Here is a 15,903-nt window from a genome sequence, read left to right on the forward strand (position 1 = left end):
CAGCTCAATTGGTCCAGTTGGTCCCTGGCGATCTTCGGCTAGACCCAAGCATTTCCCGCCTTACTTTTCTGGTCGCTAATGAATTAGCTTCAGCTGTCAGCAACGGTCGTAGGCCGGCAGGTGACCCCTTACCCAGTATCGTTATCTCCTGAGGCACTCGGTCTCACTAATATGGGCTCGAGGCTCCAATATTCTCCTGAACACTTGGCCAATGCTTTGTTCCAGACTCGGTCAGTCAAAATCCAGGGTCTTAACCACAATCATAAGCCTCACTTTAGTTGTTTAGTTCAAATGAGATTTCCATTCGCCAAACGAGTACTCATTCTAGAAAGTGGTAGAATCCGCCTAGGTCGAGCCCGTCAACTCAAATAGCAACTCGCTCATTGGTCTTTGAGATGTTAGAGGCTGTATTCATATCGCAAGTCTACTACTACACCATCAATGGATTAGACTACTGTTCGCATTGTGGTATAGTCGGCAGAAGTCATTACGACCATGGCAAGTCTAGCAACCAATCGGCTCGTCAGTTCAGGTGCCCGACACCAATATAGACATTGTTCAAGGAAACTTTCGCGGCTGCGTCGGACTCATGTCTAGTCAATCAGTCCCTTGGCAGTTTGACATTTGATCAACTTCGGCTTCGCCTGTACATAGTTAATTAGCAACAGGCCTCACTGATCCGCAGAAACTTTCGCTTCCAATCGTTCGGTACTCGGGTCACGGTAATCGGCCGACTTTAAATTGACGCTGCCTGGAATTCCGAAAGCTTATTCGGCTGTTGGTCAAGAAGGCCTCCGTTCGTGAGTCAGTTGCATCAGCGGGCATGCGGGCAACGATTCCGAACGAATCGGGCGTTTTAAAGCTGTGGTTCTACCACAGTACTCCGGATCACCATCTCCAAACTAGAGGTCGTCCAATCACTATCATTGACTTTCCTAGTTGCTCGGACTAATGTGATATTTCCGAGGTCTCATCACCACTTCTGCATGTGTCATCGTTCACGCAATGCTCCATTTTGTCGCTTGGCGATCGGCCTCATTAAGTATCTTCTCAAGTCTGCGCAGTGTCATATCGTTGGTGGTCACAATATGTACTTGGCCAATCGCTCGCACGACAAGTTAGCTGTGGTCAGGTCATATTTCGGTAATCACATGTTTCGAGGCCCACTGTTGGAAAATATCAGCTTTCAGCGTGTCATGTTTAAACTAGAAACGGAGGTTGCTGAAGACGCAGTCGTTATCCACCAAGGTTATCTTGCCGATCACCCCACTGTGAATGGAATGGTGAGGAAATGCGACTATCAACACTGCCCATTCTCTCATTCAAGAATATGTTTGTTAGCAAGTAGCAGATTTTACGCTTATGACTTATTCTTTGGCTTTCAGAAGTTGGAGCGCTGCAAATCGCAACAGCTGGAGACCGTTAGGGCCGAATAGAATCTAGATATTCAATTGGCGACTTATATTCGTCCTACTGAAAGCTTAAGAAGCCCATTAACTATGTGATTTTATCCATTGACACTACTACGCAGTTCGGTATACAGAAAGTATCGTGTTTGAAGGAGTAGACTGCCTGAAACAATGGAGACTGGCGCCATACTCCTATACCGATTTGTATAATGGACTGACATAGCCTTACAAGGTAGGTATCACAATTCAATCCCATGCCTCTAACAAAGCACAACGGTTATTTAATCAATATGCTGCCTTAAGCTGTCTGAAAACTTGCGTTCATGTGACCGGTGTTTTGGTATGCCAGTTCCGTGTGAGTATTCGTTTGGTAGGTTGATCTAACTGTTGAAGATAGAGGCATCAATTAGGAAATATAAATTCCGTCGTACGCTTATTTGAGATTCTCTACCCTATTTTGTTGTTTCCGGCCTCCACTTAGTAAATGTTCCATCCACAACCTCAATGTTCCACCTGGGCCCATCCCCAAAGCACATATAATGTTCTATGAGTTTGTTTACTGCGCTCGATAAAATTGTGTGCTGAGCATTGTTGTTGGGACTTTCTGCCGCATGTTTCAGCTTTGTGAAGCCATGAGAACCCAGTATCTCCCTGGCGCGCGCCTCTACAGCCATGGGATTCAACCAGACGTCTGCATTTTCTCCTCGCTTCATATAGTCCTCAACAACCTTGCGCCTCATTACCCTTCCAGCGTCGGGTTCCGCAGCACTGGCATACTCAGCACTTATGAACCCCAATTTACGGTATTCCAGCCGGGCTTCGATCATAGCTCTCATGAAGTCGTCGCTAACGTCCCCTAATGCAGTTGTATGTTCTACCATTCGTTTGAAGGAAGGGTTACGGTGCAACGTCCCGTGAGCAGTCGGATGATGCACGTGATGACAATTTGATATGGCATGTTCCAGGACAGCCCAAAAGAGTTTCCCAGCCAGTGTATTCGCGGCAGGCCCTAGATATGGGATGATATCTTCTGGTGGATCGTTAATACGCATATAGCGCATAGGGTTTAGCCACATCATGCACCTTGTAGCTTTGAAGACAGGTTTACTGCCATGATTGGCTTGGTGAGTAATAGTGAGTTGTTGCCCCATTGGAAAACTAGTTTGGAAAGAGTCACCATAGTCGGTTTCCGATTCGCCCTTTGATGAGGAGGAATTCGATAATTCAAGGTGGCTGGTGTCTATCCCAGAAGCGTCGGCAGCTTGCCTTATGACAGCCAGAAGGTCGCTTCGATCGTCACGACAAGCAACATTGGTAATAGCGCTGAGTGCTTCTCTCAATTGCCCATTCTCATGTTGGATCTCCTGTGCCGCCTTTGCTTGCCGTTTGCGCAATGCTGCCTGCGCTACCCGACCTCTTTCACGCCGGCGCTATAGCCCATATCAGCTCCACTTCTTTTGAGTATGATTTCCACGGGTCGACACAAACCTTGAGTTCCTGCTCCGCATTCTCCATGTTCCGTATTGGCTTTAGAATTCAATTGCAGGTGTGTGTCTATCACGTCTCATGTAGTTACGTGACAGGATGTTTGTCGTGAGCATTTGTCAGCTAATTTTGAGTGCCTGCAGCCCCACAGAGTCATAACGATGCACCGAGCGGAGTCCGTCACGGGCTTCGGGTCCCCCCGTTCACGTAACATCACTAACACCACCAAAAATTGTCGAAATATCCGACCGAACAGGACGCTTCTAATTATGAACAGGAGCCAGATACTTACCGTGTTCAATATGATAGCGGGCCTAGTCCGGCAACTTTTTTTTGGGGGGCTGACAAACATGAATTCCTTCTCGGGGTATTGCTTTGAATGTTTGGAGTCGATGCAGTCGGCGACAATCACTTATAAAAGAAGGAAAGCTTTCATATGAAAAATAAGCTTGAATAGATATCACTCAGTTATATTTTTCGTGGCAACGTCTCAGCAAAATCCTTACAAAATGGCCGAATTTGATACCACGGGCTTTTTCCAGTGGCCTACGGCTAAATATCACAGCACAACTTACCCCTTCATCAACCCAACTCGACCGGAACTGTCGACAAAGGGCAAAACGGCCATCGTGAGCGGTGCCGGATATGGAGGAATCGGATACTCCATTGCCATCTCTCTCGCGAAGTCCGGAATCTCTGCGCTGGGACTCCTCGGTCGTACCGAATCGACTCTTCTTCAGACGAAGTCTTCGATCAACGAGATATCCCCCGACACTAACGTCTTTATCTACATTGTCGATATAAGGGACACTGATACTGTTCTCACCGCTTTTGGCTCCTTTACTATAAGCACTGGGTCGAAGATTGATATCCTTGGCGCCAACGCAGGCTATATGCCTCACCTGACATCCATCACTGAGGCGGATCCGGTGGACTGGTGGCAAACGTTTGAGATTAACATCAAGGGAAACTTCAATCTCCTTCGTGCTTATGTTCCTCATGCTGCGAGGGACGGCATTGTGGTGCATACCAGCTCGTCTTCTATCCACATCCCTTACATGTCAGGCTACTCTGCCTACCGCGGCTCCAAGGCTGGTGCGACAAAGGTGTTCGATTTATTCAAGGGTGAGATGGCAGAGCTTGGTAATGGCGTCAGAGTCATTCAATTTCACCCTGGTTTGATCAACACAACTATGAGCGAGAAATTTGGAGAAAGTGTTAAGGATATCCCCTTTGATGATGGTGAGTCGCTGCGTTTCCAAGAATGATGTTCCATTCAAGTTTTTGCGACACTGTTTTGTGAGGCTTGAATCTGTGCTAAAGTTCGATCTAGCTACTCTCAGTGGTGATTTCTTCAATTGGATAGTCAGCGACGAGGCCAAGCTCCTGGACGGGAAATTCGTCGCGGCAAACTGGGATGCTGAGGAACTTGCACAGAAACAGGAGAGGATCGCTAAAGACAAGCACCTCTTTACTATGGATCTCGTCGGGTGGCGCGAAAAGCTTGATAAGCTTGAGTAAATAGTACGATTGAGTTGGCTAATATTGTAGCACAGATTAGGGAGCTGGATTAGATGCAGGCCCTGCCACTCGTTTTAATCAAGAGATAAATAAAAGATGATGCTTTTCAGAGGAACTCCGAGATGATTTTATTGAAGAAATTCGACGTGCACACCCACCTGTGCATCTCTCTGTTGCTCATCTGTGGCAAACCACTCGGATACCTCGACTGCCTGATATACTGGCAGTAGGAACAGGATGTATGGCAACACTATCGTGTGGGCTACGGGGAAAGAAACGGTGATCAAAAAGCATATGTATCGTGAAATAAGTTGTCGAGACACTCGCGCTCTTCGGATTCGGGCCGCCAAGCTGTGGAAACAGATCCGAAAGGGACGCCTGATGTCGGTACCTGGACATGCTGGGATTTTCCGGAACGGAGCAAGTCTGGGAACACCTCCACATCATCAGCAACCACAACTTGAATAGAGGGCCCGACAATAGTAATATCACCATCACAGTAATTAGACTCTCCAGCTGTCGGGATTTCGGCCGGGACGTCGTTCACACTGGTGCCAGTACTGGGACTCAGTTTTGCCACTGGCTCACCAAGTCCCGTTTCCACTAGCTGCACGCCCCATTTTACATAGCAATGTTGGAGGTATAGATCGCTAGGGACCGAAACTCACGACCTGCTGTTCCCGGCCTTGCACCAGACGGCAGCCAAGGTATTGTACCAGTCGGCCTGCTATACCAACATTACCACCAACGTGTGTGTATCACTTCAGAAACCAGGTGGTCTATATGTGTCCACAATAACATCGTGAATCTTGACACGTAGGTCCGCAGTGCTATGCGAGCCGTCAAAGATGCCAGCCAACCACTCTATCGCATGGTCTTGGCCACTCACTATCTCAGAAACCTGGCCACAGACCGTGCTGCGCTCGTGTTGCGCGTTGACATCATACCGCCTGTAGTGAGCTATATGCTCATCCATATTGGCAATGGGCATCGTCTCATTCCCAACTGCCTTTCAGACGAAGAGTGGGATCACCGGGCGCCGTGATAACCGAGCTTCCACTCGCCCTTTTTCGATTTCATACAAAGCTTGTGACCCCTCAAGGTAAGCTTGACCGCCAACAAAGTAACCATAGATATTCTGGCCCCAATAGGCGTAGAAATACAGTCGTGAATCCATCTCACGGCCCTTGAGAAAGGCGATGGCATTGTGCGAGCCTTTAGTTTTAACGCGGCTACGCAGATAGGTGTCGACCATTGGGAATTCGCTCATAATACCCATCATGGAGAGGGCAAGGTTCCCCGTGTAAGGTGTCTTGTTAGTGACGGTGTAAAAGGCTTTGAGGTTGTCCACCAGGCCGCCCAATGCGGCACCCACGAAGCCCGTTAACAGCTCAGGGGCAAATTGAATCTGCAGCTCAGCAGCTTTCGAGCGAGCGAGCGAGCCGCCACTATAGCCCCACATTGTGTACTCGAGTTTTTCTGCGCTGCTGGTAGTAAAAAGTAGGCGGTGCCAGTCAGGGAGAGCACAGCACCAACGCCATCGAGGCTGGCCTGCCGGCAAGGATGGTGGCGCCAAAGGCAGCGCGGGGCCCTTCAAAATCAGGGGTAGTGACGAACCAGCCGTAGCATAGCATTACGTCGATCTTTCATGGTCGGTGGGGATGCCGTACGGGTTTGTGAATGGAGACTGGTAGATGTGGTATGAGGGCCCCCAGTTGATGCTGGGCGACTTATAGGCAATCTCGTAAGAAATCAAGGCATTGTGTCCGGAAGACGCGATGAAATCTTTCTTGGGAATAAGCAGCGATCTGATCAATGAAGAAATAGTTAGATACTCGAAGCATATGAAAGTCCACATCATGGAATAAAATATTAAAAAAGAAATAATAATCAAAAATAAAAGAAAAGAAAAGAAAAGAAGAAAGAAAAAACCGGGAGTACTTGCGTAACTGCTCAAGTTGGCTGGTATGAAGAACCAGTAGCACAGTTATAGAATACGATAGGTCGCAGAGGCATTGTTGAAGACGACTGGGCCGCCTAGGACAGTGCAAACATGAAGCACATTTCTAGGAGATGCTTCATAGTCGGGCTAGGCCGTATACTAGGAGTCCTCGCTTAAGAATCAGCAATTGATCCGACCCAGTGCTTAAAGTAAGCGTTAGTAGCGCCATAATTGAATTATCGTGAGAGCAATAAGGATTACGTTGTAATATTCAGCATCTAAATTTTGCCAGTTAACTAGTCTTGGCCTCCGACGATATCTTGACGAAATTGGCGTTCCATGAACGATGCTTCTCATTCATCCCGTTGGTAAAAACGGAAGAGGCGCCAGAGCTTACGGGCTCTGCTACGTTCCCTTTTTCCACCTTGCTTCCTCCACTTTATGATATGATGTAGTATAAACAACAGTGGGGGGCTACTGCATATTGTCCCATATTTGGTATTAACAGAAAGGGAAAGACGGGCGCTGTAGAGTATGTGATGCTCTAAATGTTGTACTTTGGATTAGGGCTAGCATGCGACATTGGCTACCTCACCGATATAAGGCTGTAGGGGGGCTTTTTGTCCTTGCAATAATGTGGCGTTCGCAGGGCGAAAATTGGTTTCATATTTGTGCTACACGCAAGATAATTGGTCCGTATTATATCACCCGCACGGGGTCATACGCTTCAGTGTATGCCAGGTGGTAATTACGATTGGTGATGTTGGCTATTTCTGAGATGATATGCCATTCGAATCCTTCCCGAACCCTACTTTGCATATCACATATTCGGGCTTCTTTCCGCAAACGTATATTGCCATTCAACGACAATAATGTCCTATAGGGGAGCAGAACGCATGGTTTAAGATGTAGCAGGTCGGCTTGTGTTTGATCGTAGTGTCGCTGACCAAGGCTTCTGGCTAAAATAAGTCCGACTCCGTGCCCTTTTTCACTACAGGAGCTTCATATCACAAGGAGTTCAAGATTGACACCATGTCAAGAGGCGGGACTGGCATTTGTGCGATTTATGTATCTAGTGAAATTGATTTTGTAGAACAGCTATGTACAAACCGCCTTGATTCTAGGCCGGGCCAAGAACAGCCGGTGGGATCGAGAGCAACCAGAGTGCGGCAGCTGCCGTATGTCCAGCGTGCCACACATTTTCAAAGACAACCGGCCACACCGCAGACCTAAAAGGGGACAGCTCCAAGCTCTACGCACCCCAAGCCGGTGTATTTGACCAAAAGAGCTAACAGACATTTGCGAACATATAGCGACGCTCGAAACTTACTTCTCTTGGTTATTGCAAGACCTTGTTTTGTGGTAGGCAGGCTTAACGAGATGGCTTTGAATAATTTAGAGTTGATACATGCTGCTTCGACAAAACTAATAGTGCACAACTTGCAGATGCAAGCATTAATTTGATGTTCTGGTGATTTCAGGAAGCTAAGAAGTGCTACTTTTATCTGGCCGATGTTTGCGAAGATGATATCGTTCAATCAATATGCAAACCTGCTATTCAATATAGTAGATGCTTGACGCATGCTTGGACACTCTAAGAGCTCGTTACGACGTTATGAGTAGCTTCCTCTACTCGAAATGCCAGCGTTTTGGCGACAAAATGGCACTTGGGCAAGAGGTTCATAATAACAGGAACCCCGGTTCGCGACCTTCGAAATATATGTACTGTGCGGATCCCTTGTGGAAGATCGAATATCATGGCCAAAAGATCGCAGAACAAAATGCAAAGAATATAAGGTTTACTTTCTGATGGGTATAGTCAGCGTACATATGCCACCAATTTACGCCCACGGGGAACATCGGGCATTTGAGCGGCTCCGAAGAGAGGCTTCGACGTGTTTGAGCTCCCTAGCCACAGTACTGGGCAAACTCCCTATCGATTACGGAGTATATTTTCTTCCTAGTCGTCCCAATCTGTTACTGGCAAAGGAAAATTGTCGCTTCTTTAAGTGATCGGAAACATAGCAATCCTAACAAGCAGCTCTGAGCAGTCCTGTGTTATATGCGAGATGTTCATGGCTCAAAAGCTTAGCATGACCTGGTCGCCGGTCCTAGGATTGAGGCCCGGCGGCCGCCAATCCTCTCAGTCTAGAAACGCCAATGCTGGCATTCTATCTCGAACTCTCGGACTACACTTCCTTAGCATCAGCGAATTACTGAGCTGCAACTTAGGGTTTAAGCTAAGCTTCTGGTAAACCTTAAAGCCTGAAGTATCACTGCGCATTAGCACCTTGGCTATTGTCAAGCAGCATATATAAAGCAGCCCATTCAGGCTGGACCCAGAGTGGCATGCCTCCCGGCACGATTTAACTACTGACTGAGCTCCAGTATGGTATTTGCTGCACATTACTTGTCACGAGATCGAGCTCCTCCTTTTTTACAATATAATACAAGCTAGGAAATCCCTTCTATCAAATCTTCCTAAGACTTTGGTACTGCTTCTGCCTTTGCAGCAGTCTTGTATCAACCTTTCAAAGTTGTCTACCTGTACATATAGTAAATGATCGCTCAAACTTGAAAATGAAGGTCCTTTTCTTCATCGTCGCCTTCGTTTCAGCTCCCACGCTGGCGCAGGATCTTAATGCCCTACCCGCCTGTGCTGTAAGCACATCAACACCACCAAAATTAATATCATTTGAAATCTGCTAACATAACTCGGAGCAAACTTGCGCTTTAAATGCTATTGGTGGCAGCGGCTGCGCGGTAACCGACCTTAAATGTATCTGCGAGTCGGCCAGCTTCATCTCTAGCTATACTAGTTGCATTACCACTTCTTGCGGCGCTGCTGATCAGGCTGGTACGCAACACCCGACACATACTCCGGAAATCTCATAGTCTCTAACATCCCATCGTTTGTAGCTGCCATATCATTCGCCATTCAATATTGCGCCTCGGCTATCTTCACTCTCAGCAGTGCCTCTGCGACTTTATCGGCACAGGCTTCAAGCACCACGGCCTCGGCGCTATAAGCCACCACCCAGGCTGCGACTGGAAGTTCCTCAGCGCTAATTTGTGTGAACAACGCCTTCGCCAATTATTCTCACACTAATCACAACCATCGACTCCGCTGGAAATGTCTTCGCCGAAACCGATAGCTGACGAGGGTTTGCACAGTTTCCACCAGAGTTGCAAGAACAAAACTCAGGCTCACAGGCCTCAAGCCACGTCCGCGGCGATGTCGTCGAATTTGTTGGCGTCACCATCGACAGCAACATTAACTGGAGAGTGCAAAATATGTCTAATTGGTCTAACGCGGTTATTGTTTCAGCCGGGTCATCAGGTACCTCGACGACAATCTTAGCTCTAATCAACTAGAGTACAGTCACTCGCAGAAGACGTATGGTAGCAGCTAGAATGAGTCTCCCTGACTCTTTCAGCTCCTCGCCTAAGTCTCTGTCTAAAAAGACTTACCTGTAGGTTAGGAATTGATAATGAAGATACGATTTCGCCTGATATCTTTTGGTTATACAACTCTACTACCCTGTGGTTGTACGTAAATTATCCTAGCTATCGGTAGAACATACACTATTCCAATTCTACCCATTGAATACTGCTATTTGGAAAGAAAACGACCGGGTATCCCGGCATAGGGGTTTAAAGTTCAGCGCTAAAGGCATATGATATCTTTGAAATTAATCGATTTCTGAGCTTGAGCTATGTTAAGTAGATAGGAGATAGGGTTAAAAGGGTTGAGAATGGATTGTTTTCTCTATTGGCATCTCAACTAGTTTTTTACTTCCCTACATCTCTTTACAGCCGGATTGGCTCGTTGAAACAAGGCGAGAGTAAAACGGAAAGACACGTCGGGTTTATCAGTAATTGACAGCCTCCCATCTACCACAGCAAGTGACTGGCAGACAAGCCCGTTCAGATACTCCTTCCGTATTTATTTTTTACTTTTTCAGAATTTTTAAAGCCAACAGCTATGGATAGAGGTTTGAGTTTACTCAAAGTAGGTAGTCTGAAGTAAAGTCTCGTTTCCAATATTGGGAAGAACCTGAGAGAAGATAATTGGGTATTTGACTAGATTCATGACATCGTATTCACAAATTGTCGGCTTTGAAATATGTTAAATTTTTTCGAGGTATCTGTGGTGAGCTCAAGTTAGATGAAAAGGACAATAAATTACCAACCTGGACTTGTATCGCAGGTGAGCATTATATTTTTGTTATCGCTCCCTACCGAATCAGTAATATCGGCACTCTTGAACCCTTTTCCCAAGACTACTTGAGCGTATGCACGGGCCTGGGCATACCGTAAGTCTAACATTCACCGAGAAGCTTTGCGGCTGTATCGAATGAATGAAAATAATGGTAATGACCAGATTGTTCCTGCGTAGATCTCGACTGACCTATCTAGCAGCCATAAAGGCCAAGTTTGCCGAGCATTAGGAGTATTAGCCAGAACCGTGAGATTATATTCTTAAGGGTGCTCAAAAGCCACTGTCAATTGGTTTATTAAGAACTTCGTCCTGGCTCGTCGTCGTAGGTGATGGAAATTTGGCACAACCTACCACCATGAACCGTCTGGCCTATCAAATTTAACAGGTTCGTAGAGCTAAGAGCATAAACGTTATGTGTACCTTCGAAAGCATAGACACCCGGTCTTTATTTATAAGGAAAGTCTATATCACCTCTAGCAAAGAGACGATTTGAAAATATATGAAAATAAATATATGATCGTACAATAAAACCGAATATGTGTGGAGTTTTGTAAATAAAAACAACTAGAAGTTATAATATATCTCGTAATATGACCCGTCTTTTTAGTATGATGTAAATATTTTACCAAACACTATTTGCACAAGTCTCGTGTTATTCCGCCTATCATTTATCATCATCACAACTAACAGACTGGGACTCGAGAAACAATATCAGCTCGGCTTATAGCTATTCATCCCACATTCGCCAGACGAATGTAACATTGCGTCGGCTCCCTCGCGAATCTCTGCACAGCATCATATCCGCTTAGCTTCTCGGGCGTTTTCAGCAGATCAAAATGCCATACAATCAAGGAGAACTGGATCTTGAGATGCTGTAACGCCAATCGTTTTCCGAAGCAGCCTCTTGGTCCAAGACCAAATGCTAGTGTTGGGCCAGCCATTGGATCAAAAACGTCGTTGCTGGTTTCTGGATCAACTTTAAGCCAGCGCTCCGGGCGGAAGGCTGCGATGTCCCGATTGTCCCATTGGCCTGTGAGGGCCTTGTTGGACCTGACCCTGGCACCAGGACTGCGAGACTCGTCTGCAATTGAGATACAGGGTTCCAGATAACCAGCACCGTTAGCCATGAGGAAGATGTCAGTTCCTTTTGGGATCTGTCGACCCAGGACGGTAGTGTCCTGCTGCGCTCTACGGACCACAAAGGCGATAGTATTTGCATGGCGGAGTACCTCTTCGACTACAGCGTCCAGGTAAGGTATATGAGCTTTGCTGAGCTCCTCGTAAATCGGTTGCCGCTTCTCTTGGTATGCGGTAGACAGGGCCGTTTGCAAAGCGAGTCGTAGGCGGTCTTGAACGCCTGGATTATCGGTTAGGTACTTCAAGCCCCAAGCGACTGTTGTGGCAGATGTGTCATGGCCGGCCATCATGAACCCGAAAAACTCATCAGCTATGGCTTGCTTGCTATAGTTTGGCTGGCGATTCTCCTTGGCAGCAACGTCACGCTCCCGTAGGAGCACCGAGTGAATGGCACTCCTTGGGTTGGTCTCTCCACTTTCGATGAGCTTGACCGATCCCTCGACTTTGTCCCTGATGTAATTATCCTTGATCGCGGTAGCCTTCCTCATGTATGGAAATTTCCTCAGTACCCATGATGTGAGAACAGGGGCCGGAGAGAGTTGTGTGTCAGTCACTGAGTTAGCTAATGTCAGGACAGCGGAGTAGACCTCTGGAATTTCGAAGCTGGGAAAGCAAATGGGCATGGATTCCGTACCCGAGAAATCCGCTTCACGCGTCGCGGTAGCCTGAAGATTTTGAATCGTGATACTGTCTTCCTCGGGTAGCCCAAAAGAGGACGCGAATATAGAGTCCAAAGCCGCATACGTGATATCATGATGAGCCGAGAAGGGACGGCCTTTCGCGATGTCGCACTTAAGCTTCCACACCTTGATCAGGGTGCAGACAGAGTTGTAGACTTCTGGTGCACTGACTTGATTGATAAAATTAGGGGCCATGAGGTGATTGATTAAATTGCGATTCTTTTTGAAGCGCTCGTCTGAAGACAGAAACTGGATGTGCTGCTCCGGTAGGATCCCACCAATAAGCTCGCCGAAGAAGCCACTACGGTCAAATTCTTTTGTACGCCGCAGCAGTATATCCTGACTCTCAGAGGGATCTGTAACCACTACCCAAGGTAGAGCCATTGGCTTGATAAAGGCCTGCACGATAGGGCTTTGATGGCGCGTCGTAAGGGATGTAAGCCAGCACTTAAATCATTTTGATCAGTTTGGTCCATGGGTAATATGAATTACCTGAGTGCAACTCACGAAAATGCGTTTCGTACGTATCACATAACCCATCATTTCAGGGATGTCTCCGAATATTTTGTTTGGTGCACCATGATTGTAAGGTATTCCAGGCAGTGGCTTTGGCAGCACAGCCTCGTATACCAGATACATGACCAGAATAAGAATCCCTACCGCCAGCGCATACTCGAAATTCCAGGAGTGCCCGTCCATTTCCAGGGAGTTTCTTGTTCCGCCAACTATCCACACTTAGCAGCAAGGGTTGGAAGGGTAAGTCAAAAGAATAAACAGTTGGAACACGATCGCGTATCTGTCGAGCCCCAGTAACTTCGAGATGCAGCTTTGGCGTTCTACCAGCTCGGGAACACACGACCCTACTAAGCTCCGCTCCGATCTTACATGCATGAGATGGCATGGCAATTTAAACCCACTCAGCAAATCTCGGACCTATATCAGATCATGATATTTGTCATCTGTCCCTAGGCCATCGGGGAATTTATCCTGGAACATTGCGTTTCTATGTAGCTTCCTCGTAATGCATTCGGATGCTTCTCTAGCTGTCTGTGCCAGTTTTGGTCACAACCCAAAATTAGAATATTGCTGCGCAGCGATGCGACATCCCTCCTGACACTTGGAGAATCCTCCAGTTTCGCAACACCCGTTACAAATATAATCGAGTAAATTCCACAGTCATGATGACTGCCGCCAAATTCATTCGTATCTGCCAAAGTCGATCGAGTATGGAGATCCACCATCGTCACCTTGCGACCTCCAGATATAGCAGAAATAGCTTAGCCTCCTATCTCATAGCTCAGGTGCATGCATAGATTCATAATGAAACATGATTATATAAGCTAATCCAAGTATTAGCGAAAATATTATTGCCAAAACCAAGGAGATTTCCAACCTGTATAATGAAGTAGGCAATTCTCTAGATAGCGCACGGGTCCTGGGCATACTATACCCGGATTTCGTTGCGCCTCGGATGGTTCTGACGTAAGGTGCGGTGTGCAGCTTGTGCTTGGTTACGATAACTGGCAAATATGATCTCAATGATAGCGTGGTATTCAGTAAGGACATGAACTACAACACGATCTAGTTGATAATAGAAATATTGTGCGAAGAATGCCTCAAGGGCTTCGCGGTGGAGAAGACACGGTGGGCCAGAGATCATGATTGCTCTAGAACCATTCTGGTTCGACTGTGCGGCGACACGAGTACGATTCATGCGAATACCGGGGGTAAATCCATCAAGATTGAGATGGCCTGCTGTCACGGTTGCTATAATAGCCTCGGCGGTCAATCGGTCCCAGCCCGTAATAGAAACTGCACTGGTCCCATGTTCACCTCTAGGTGCATGTATGACGCACGCGTAGATTCTGCCTACGCCAAGTAGTGACGCGAAGAGTCGCTCAAAACTGAGCAATGGTGTCATACCATCGATGAATACTGCACAGTTATCATCATCGCTAATTGCAGCTGACTGATTGCTTTGTGCGTAGGGATTGCCTCTGTAATTCGGCGAACAGGTGGTAGTCTGAACAGCCTGGTCGTCTGTCGCAGGCATTTGAATGATTGAAATGACATCGATGGCGACAGTGGGGTCAACGGGAAGATCCTGAGTGGTGATGGCGGTGGTGGTGGGAGCAGGTGGTCCCACGGCAATTTGGTTTGTTGGCCATGGTTGTGAAGGCAGAATCTCAGTTCCGTCTCGAAGCTGATCCAGCAGAGTGGATATTTCGTTCATCTTGAGTTGTTTACAAGGCTATAGATTATGTGGTTAGCAGGCTTCATGTACTCGATTTGTAGCCGCTCATTACTAGAGAATGACAGGGTCAAACCAGGCTCGTTGCGACGGAGTCTTTTGCTTACCTGACATACGTCACGGGAGATCGTGGATAAGAGGCGTTATGATTCAGTTATCCTTAGAAGAATTGAGTCTATTGTTCCGATCAGACGCTAAAAGGTTTTTGATGAGATGATGTTAAGGATGGAAGAACAAGGTGGAAGTGGTGGGGGATGATAGAGCTTCTAAGTAGAATTGGGTTGATTGTTCCCTCAACAACCACGAGAAGGGTGTGGACCCACAAACTAGGCAGACAAGATGTTTCTTGAATGAACACTGAATATTAAATATGGTTGTGGTCAAGACTGGAGGATTGTAGCAGTACACCATGCACTGCCAGTAAAGAACAATACCTTTGGTCATACGTTCAGCTTTGAGGTCATGATCTCACCAGGACAATGACTGTATGAACAACAACAAGACGGCTAGACAACAAAGGAGATAGGCTCAATTAGCTTGTATATTATTGACGCAATACCTTCTTGTCGCCGTGTAGAGTACAAATTCATGATGTCGTGTCCTCTGGAGTATTTAACTCAAACTCCCTTTTTATCATATTAATGTATTAAATCTAAAAGACCCATGGCAGCATCAGCCAAACAATAAAACCAAAAAGCACAAGTGATATCAAGATACCTCCAGGAGACTAAAACGCCACAACAAAAGTTTTCTTAAAACCACAAAGATATACGAGGAGGGATGACGAGAATACACGCCAATAGGATATATAGAGGAATCATGAGCTCAATGAACTAAACTTGGTACTATCTTTTGTGGCTACGACACCGTCTAGCCAGTAGAATAACTAGATTGGGAGAGTATCATTCGCCCAAACAATGCCATATTGGTGCTATACTTAGTCGCAAATCATATCATTTGATTCAACGCCTCGTGCTAACTTTGTCTCAACGAGCTTCAGGAATTAAAAGCGGCCAATCACGAGTTCCAAATCTGACTCGTATTTGAGACGCTCATGTAGCCTCAGCATCTCCAGACTATGTCACCCAAGCTGAGATTTTGAGGAAGGACTTCCTCGAGGGACCTCCAGGAATCTGGGCACAATCTACAACAAAATGTCAATCGAAATACATTAACAGGTAAGGAAAGTTACAGGTCACTTAAAGCCAATAGTCAATGCGGATTTAGGCGTGACGCGGATCCGAAATATAGTACAC

The 15,903-nt window shown here is 46.6% G+C and overlaps 6 protein-coding genes across 6 annotated transcripts; 2 read left to right on the plus strand and 4 right to left on the minus strand.

Moving 5' to 3' along the window:
- Positions 1 to 1,763: 1,763 nt before the first annotated feature.
- Positions 1,764 to 3,163, minus strand: BKA67DRAFT_235138 (uncharacterized protein). The gene is made up of 3 exons (XM_046095654.1): positions 2,898 to 3,163; positions 2,587 to 2,839; positions 1,764 to 2,529 (listed from the first exon to the last, which is right to left on the minus strand). The coding sequence occupies exons 1-3, from the start codon at positions 2,922 to 2,924 to the stop codon at positions 1,862 to 1,864; spliced, it is 948 nt and encodes a 315-aa protein (XP_045959647.1). The 5' UTR covers positions 2,925 to 3,163; the 3' UTR covers positions 1,764 to 1,861.
- BKA67DRAFT_560533 (uncharacterized protein) lies at positions 2,933 to 4,530 on the plus strand. The gene is made up of 3 exons (XM_046102464.1): positions 2,933 to 2,955; positions 3,038 to 4,136; positions 4,228 to 4,530. The coding sequence occupies exons 2-3, from the start codon at positions 3,404 to 3,406 to the stop codon at positions 4,413 to 4,415; spliced, it is 921 nt and encodes a 306-aa protein (XP_045959648.1). The 5' UTR covers positions 2,933 to 2,955; positions 3,038 to 3,403; the 3' UTR covers positions 4,416 to 4,530.
- A 168-nt stretch (positions 4,531 to 4,698) lies between these two features.
- Positions 4,699 to 5,877, minus strand: BKA67DRAFT_534312 (secretory lipase-domain-containing protein; the record flags this gene model as incomplete). Its single annotated transcript, XM_046099845.1, has 3 exons — positions 4,699 to 5,022; positions 5,305 to 5,365; positions 5,498 to 5,877. 3 exons carry the CDS (start codon positions 5,875 to 5,877, stop codon positions 4,699 to 4,701), a joined length of 765 nt encoding a protein of 254 aa, XP_045959649.1.
- Positions 5,878 to 8,937: 3,060 nt separating this feature from the next.
- Positions 8,938 to 9,386, plus strand: BKA67DRAFT_657329 (uncharacterized protein; the record flags this gene model as incomplete). The annotated part of the gene is made up of 3 exons (XM_046107095.1): positions 8,938 to 9,018; positions 9,079 to 9,214; positions 9,277 to 9,386. The coding sequence occupies 3 exons, from the start codon at positions 8,938 to 8,940 to the stop codon at positions 9,384 to 9,386; spliced, it is 327 nt and encodes a 108-aa protein (XP_045959650.1).
- Positions 9,387 to 11,145: 1,759 nt separating this feature from the next.
- Positions 11,146 to 13,278, minus strand: BKA67DRAFT_621503 (cytochrome P450). The gene is made up of 2 exons (XM_046105485.1): positions 12,904 to 13,278; positions 11,146 to 12,843 (listed from the first exon to the last, which is right to left on the minus strand). Exons 1-2 carry the CDS (start codon positions 13,093 to 13,095, stop codon positions 11,311 to 11,313), a joined length of 1,725 nt encoding a protein of 574 aa, XP_045959651.1. The 5' UTR covers positions 13,096 to 13,278; the 3' UTR covers positions 11,146 to 11,310.
- Positions 13,279 to 13,729: 451 nt separating this feature from the next.
- Positions 13,730 to 14,629, minus strand: BKA67DRAFT_675410 (uncharacterized protein; the record flags this gene model as incomplete). The annotated part of the gene is made up of 1 exon (XM_046108780.1): positions 13,730 to 14,629. The coding sequence occupies one exon, from the start codon at positions 14,627 to 14,629 to the stop codon at positions 13,841 to 13,843; it is 789 nt and encodes a 262-aa protein (XP_045959652.1). The 3' UTR covers positions 13,730 to 13,840.
- Positions 14,630 to 15,903: the final 1,274 nt, after the last annotated feature.

This window comes from Truncatella angustata (genome assembly GCF_020726525.1).
Source record: "Truncatella angustata strain MPI-SDFR-AT-0073 chromosome Unknown BKA67scaffold_3, whole genome shotgun sequence".
In the NCBI taxonomy this organism is placed as follows: Eukaryota; Fungi; Ascomycota; class Sordariomycetes; order Amphisphaeriales; family Sporocadaceae; genus Truncatella; species Truncatella angustata.

Bases quoted from the DNA above. Each gene is read 5' to 3' on its own strand.
- BKA67DRAFT_235138 (XM_046095654.1), bottom strand. From the start codon at position 2,924: ATGGAGAATGCGGAGCAGGAACTCAAG. The intron at 2,840-2,897 runs GTTTGTGTCGAC...TATGGGCTATAG, and splicing joins ATGCGGAGCAGGAACTCAAG to CGCCGGCGTGAAAGAGGTCG. The intron at 2,530-2,586 runs GTGACTCTTTCC...TTACTCACCAAG, and splicing joins CGAATCGGAAACCGACTATG to CCAATCATGGCAGTAAACCT.
- BKA67DRAFT_560533 (XM_046102464.1), top strand. From the start codon at position 3,404: ATGGCCGAATTTGATACCACGGGCTTTTTCCAGTGGCCTACGGCTAAA. The intron at 4,137-4,227 runs GTGAGTCGCTGC...AGTTCGATCTAG, and splicing joins GGATATCCCCTTTGATGATG to CTACTCTCAGTGGTGATTTC.
- BKA67DRAFT_621503 (XM_046105485.1), bottom strand. From the start codon at position 13,095: ATGGACGGGCACTCCTGGAATTTCGAGTATGCGCTGGCGGTAGGGATT. The intron at 12,844-12,903 runs GTGAGTTGCACT...AAATGATTTAAG, and splicing joins TACGTACGAAACGCATTTTC to TGCTGGCTTACATCCCTTAC.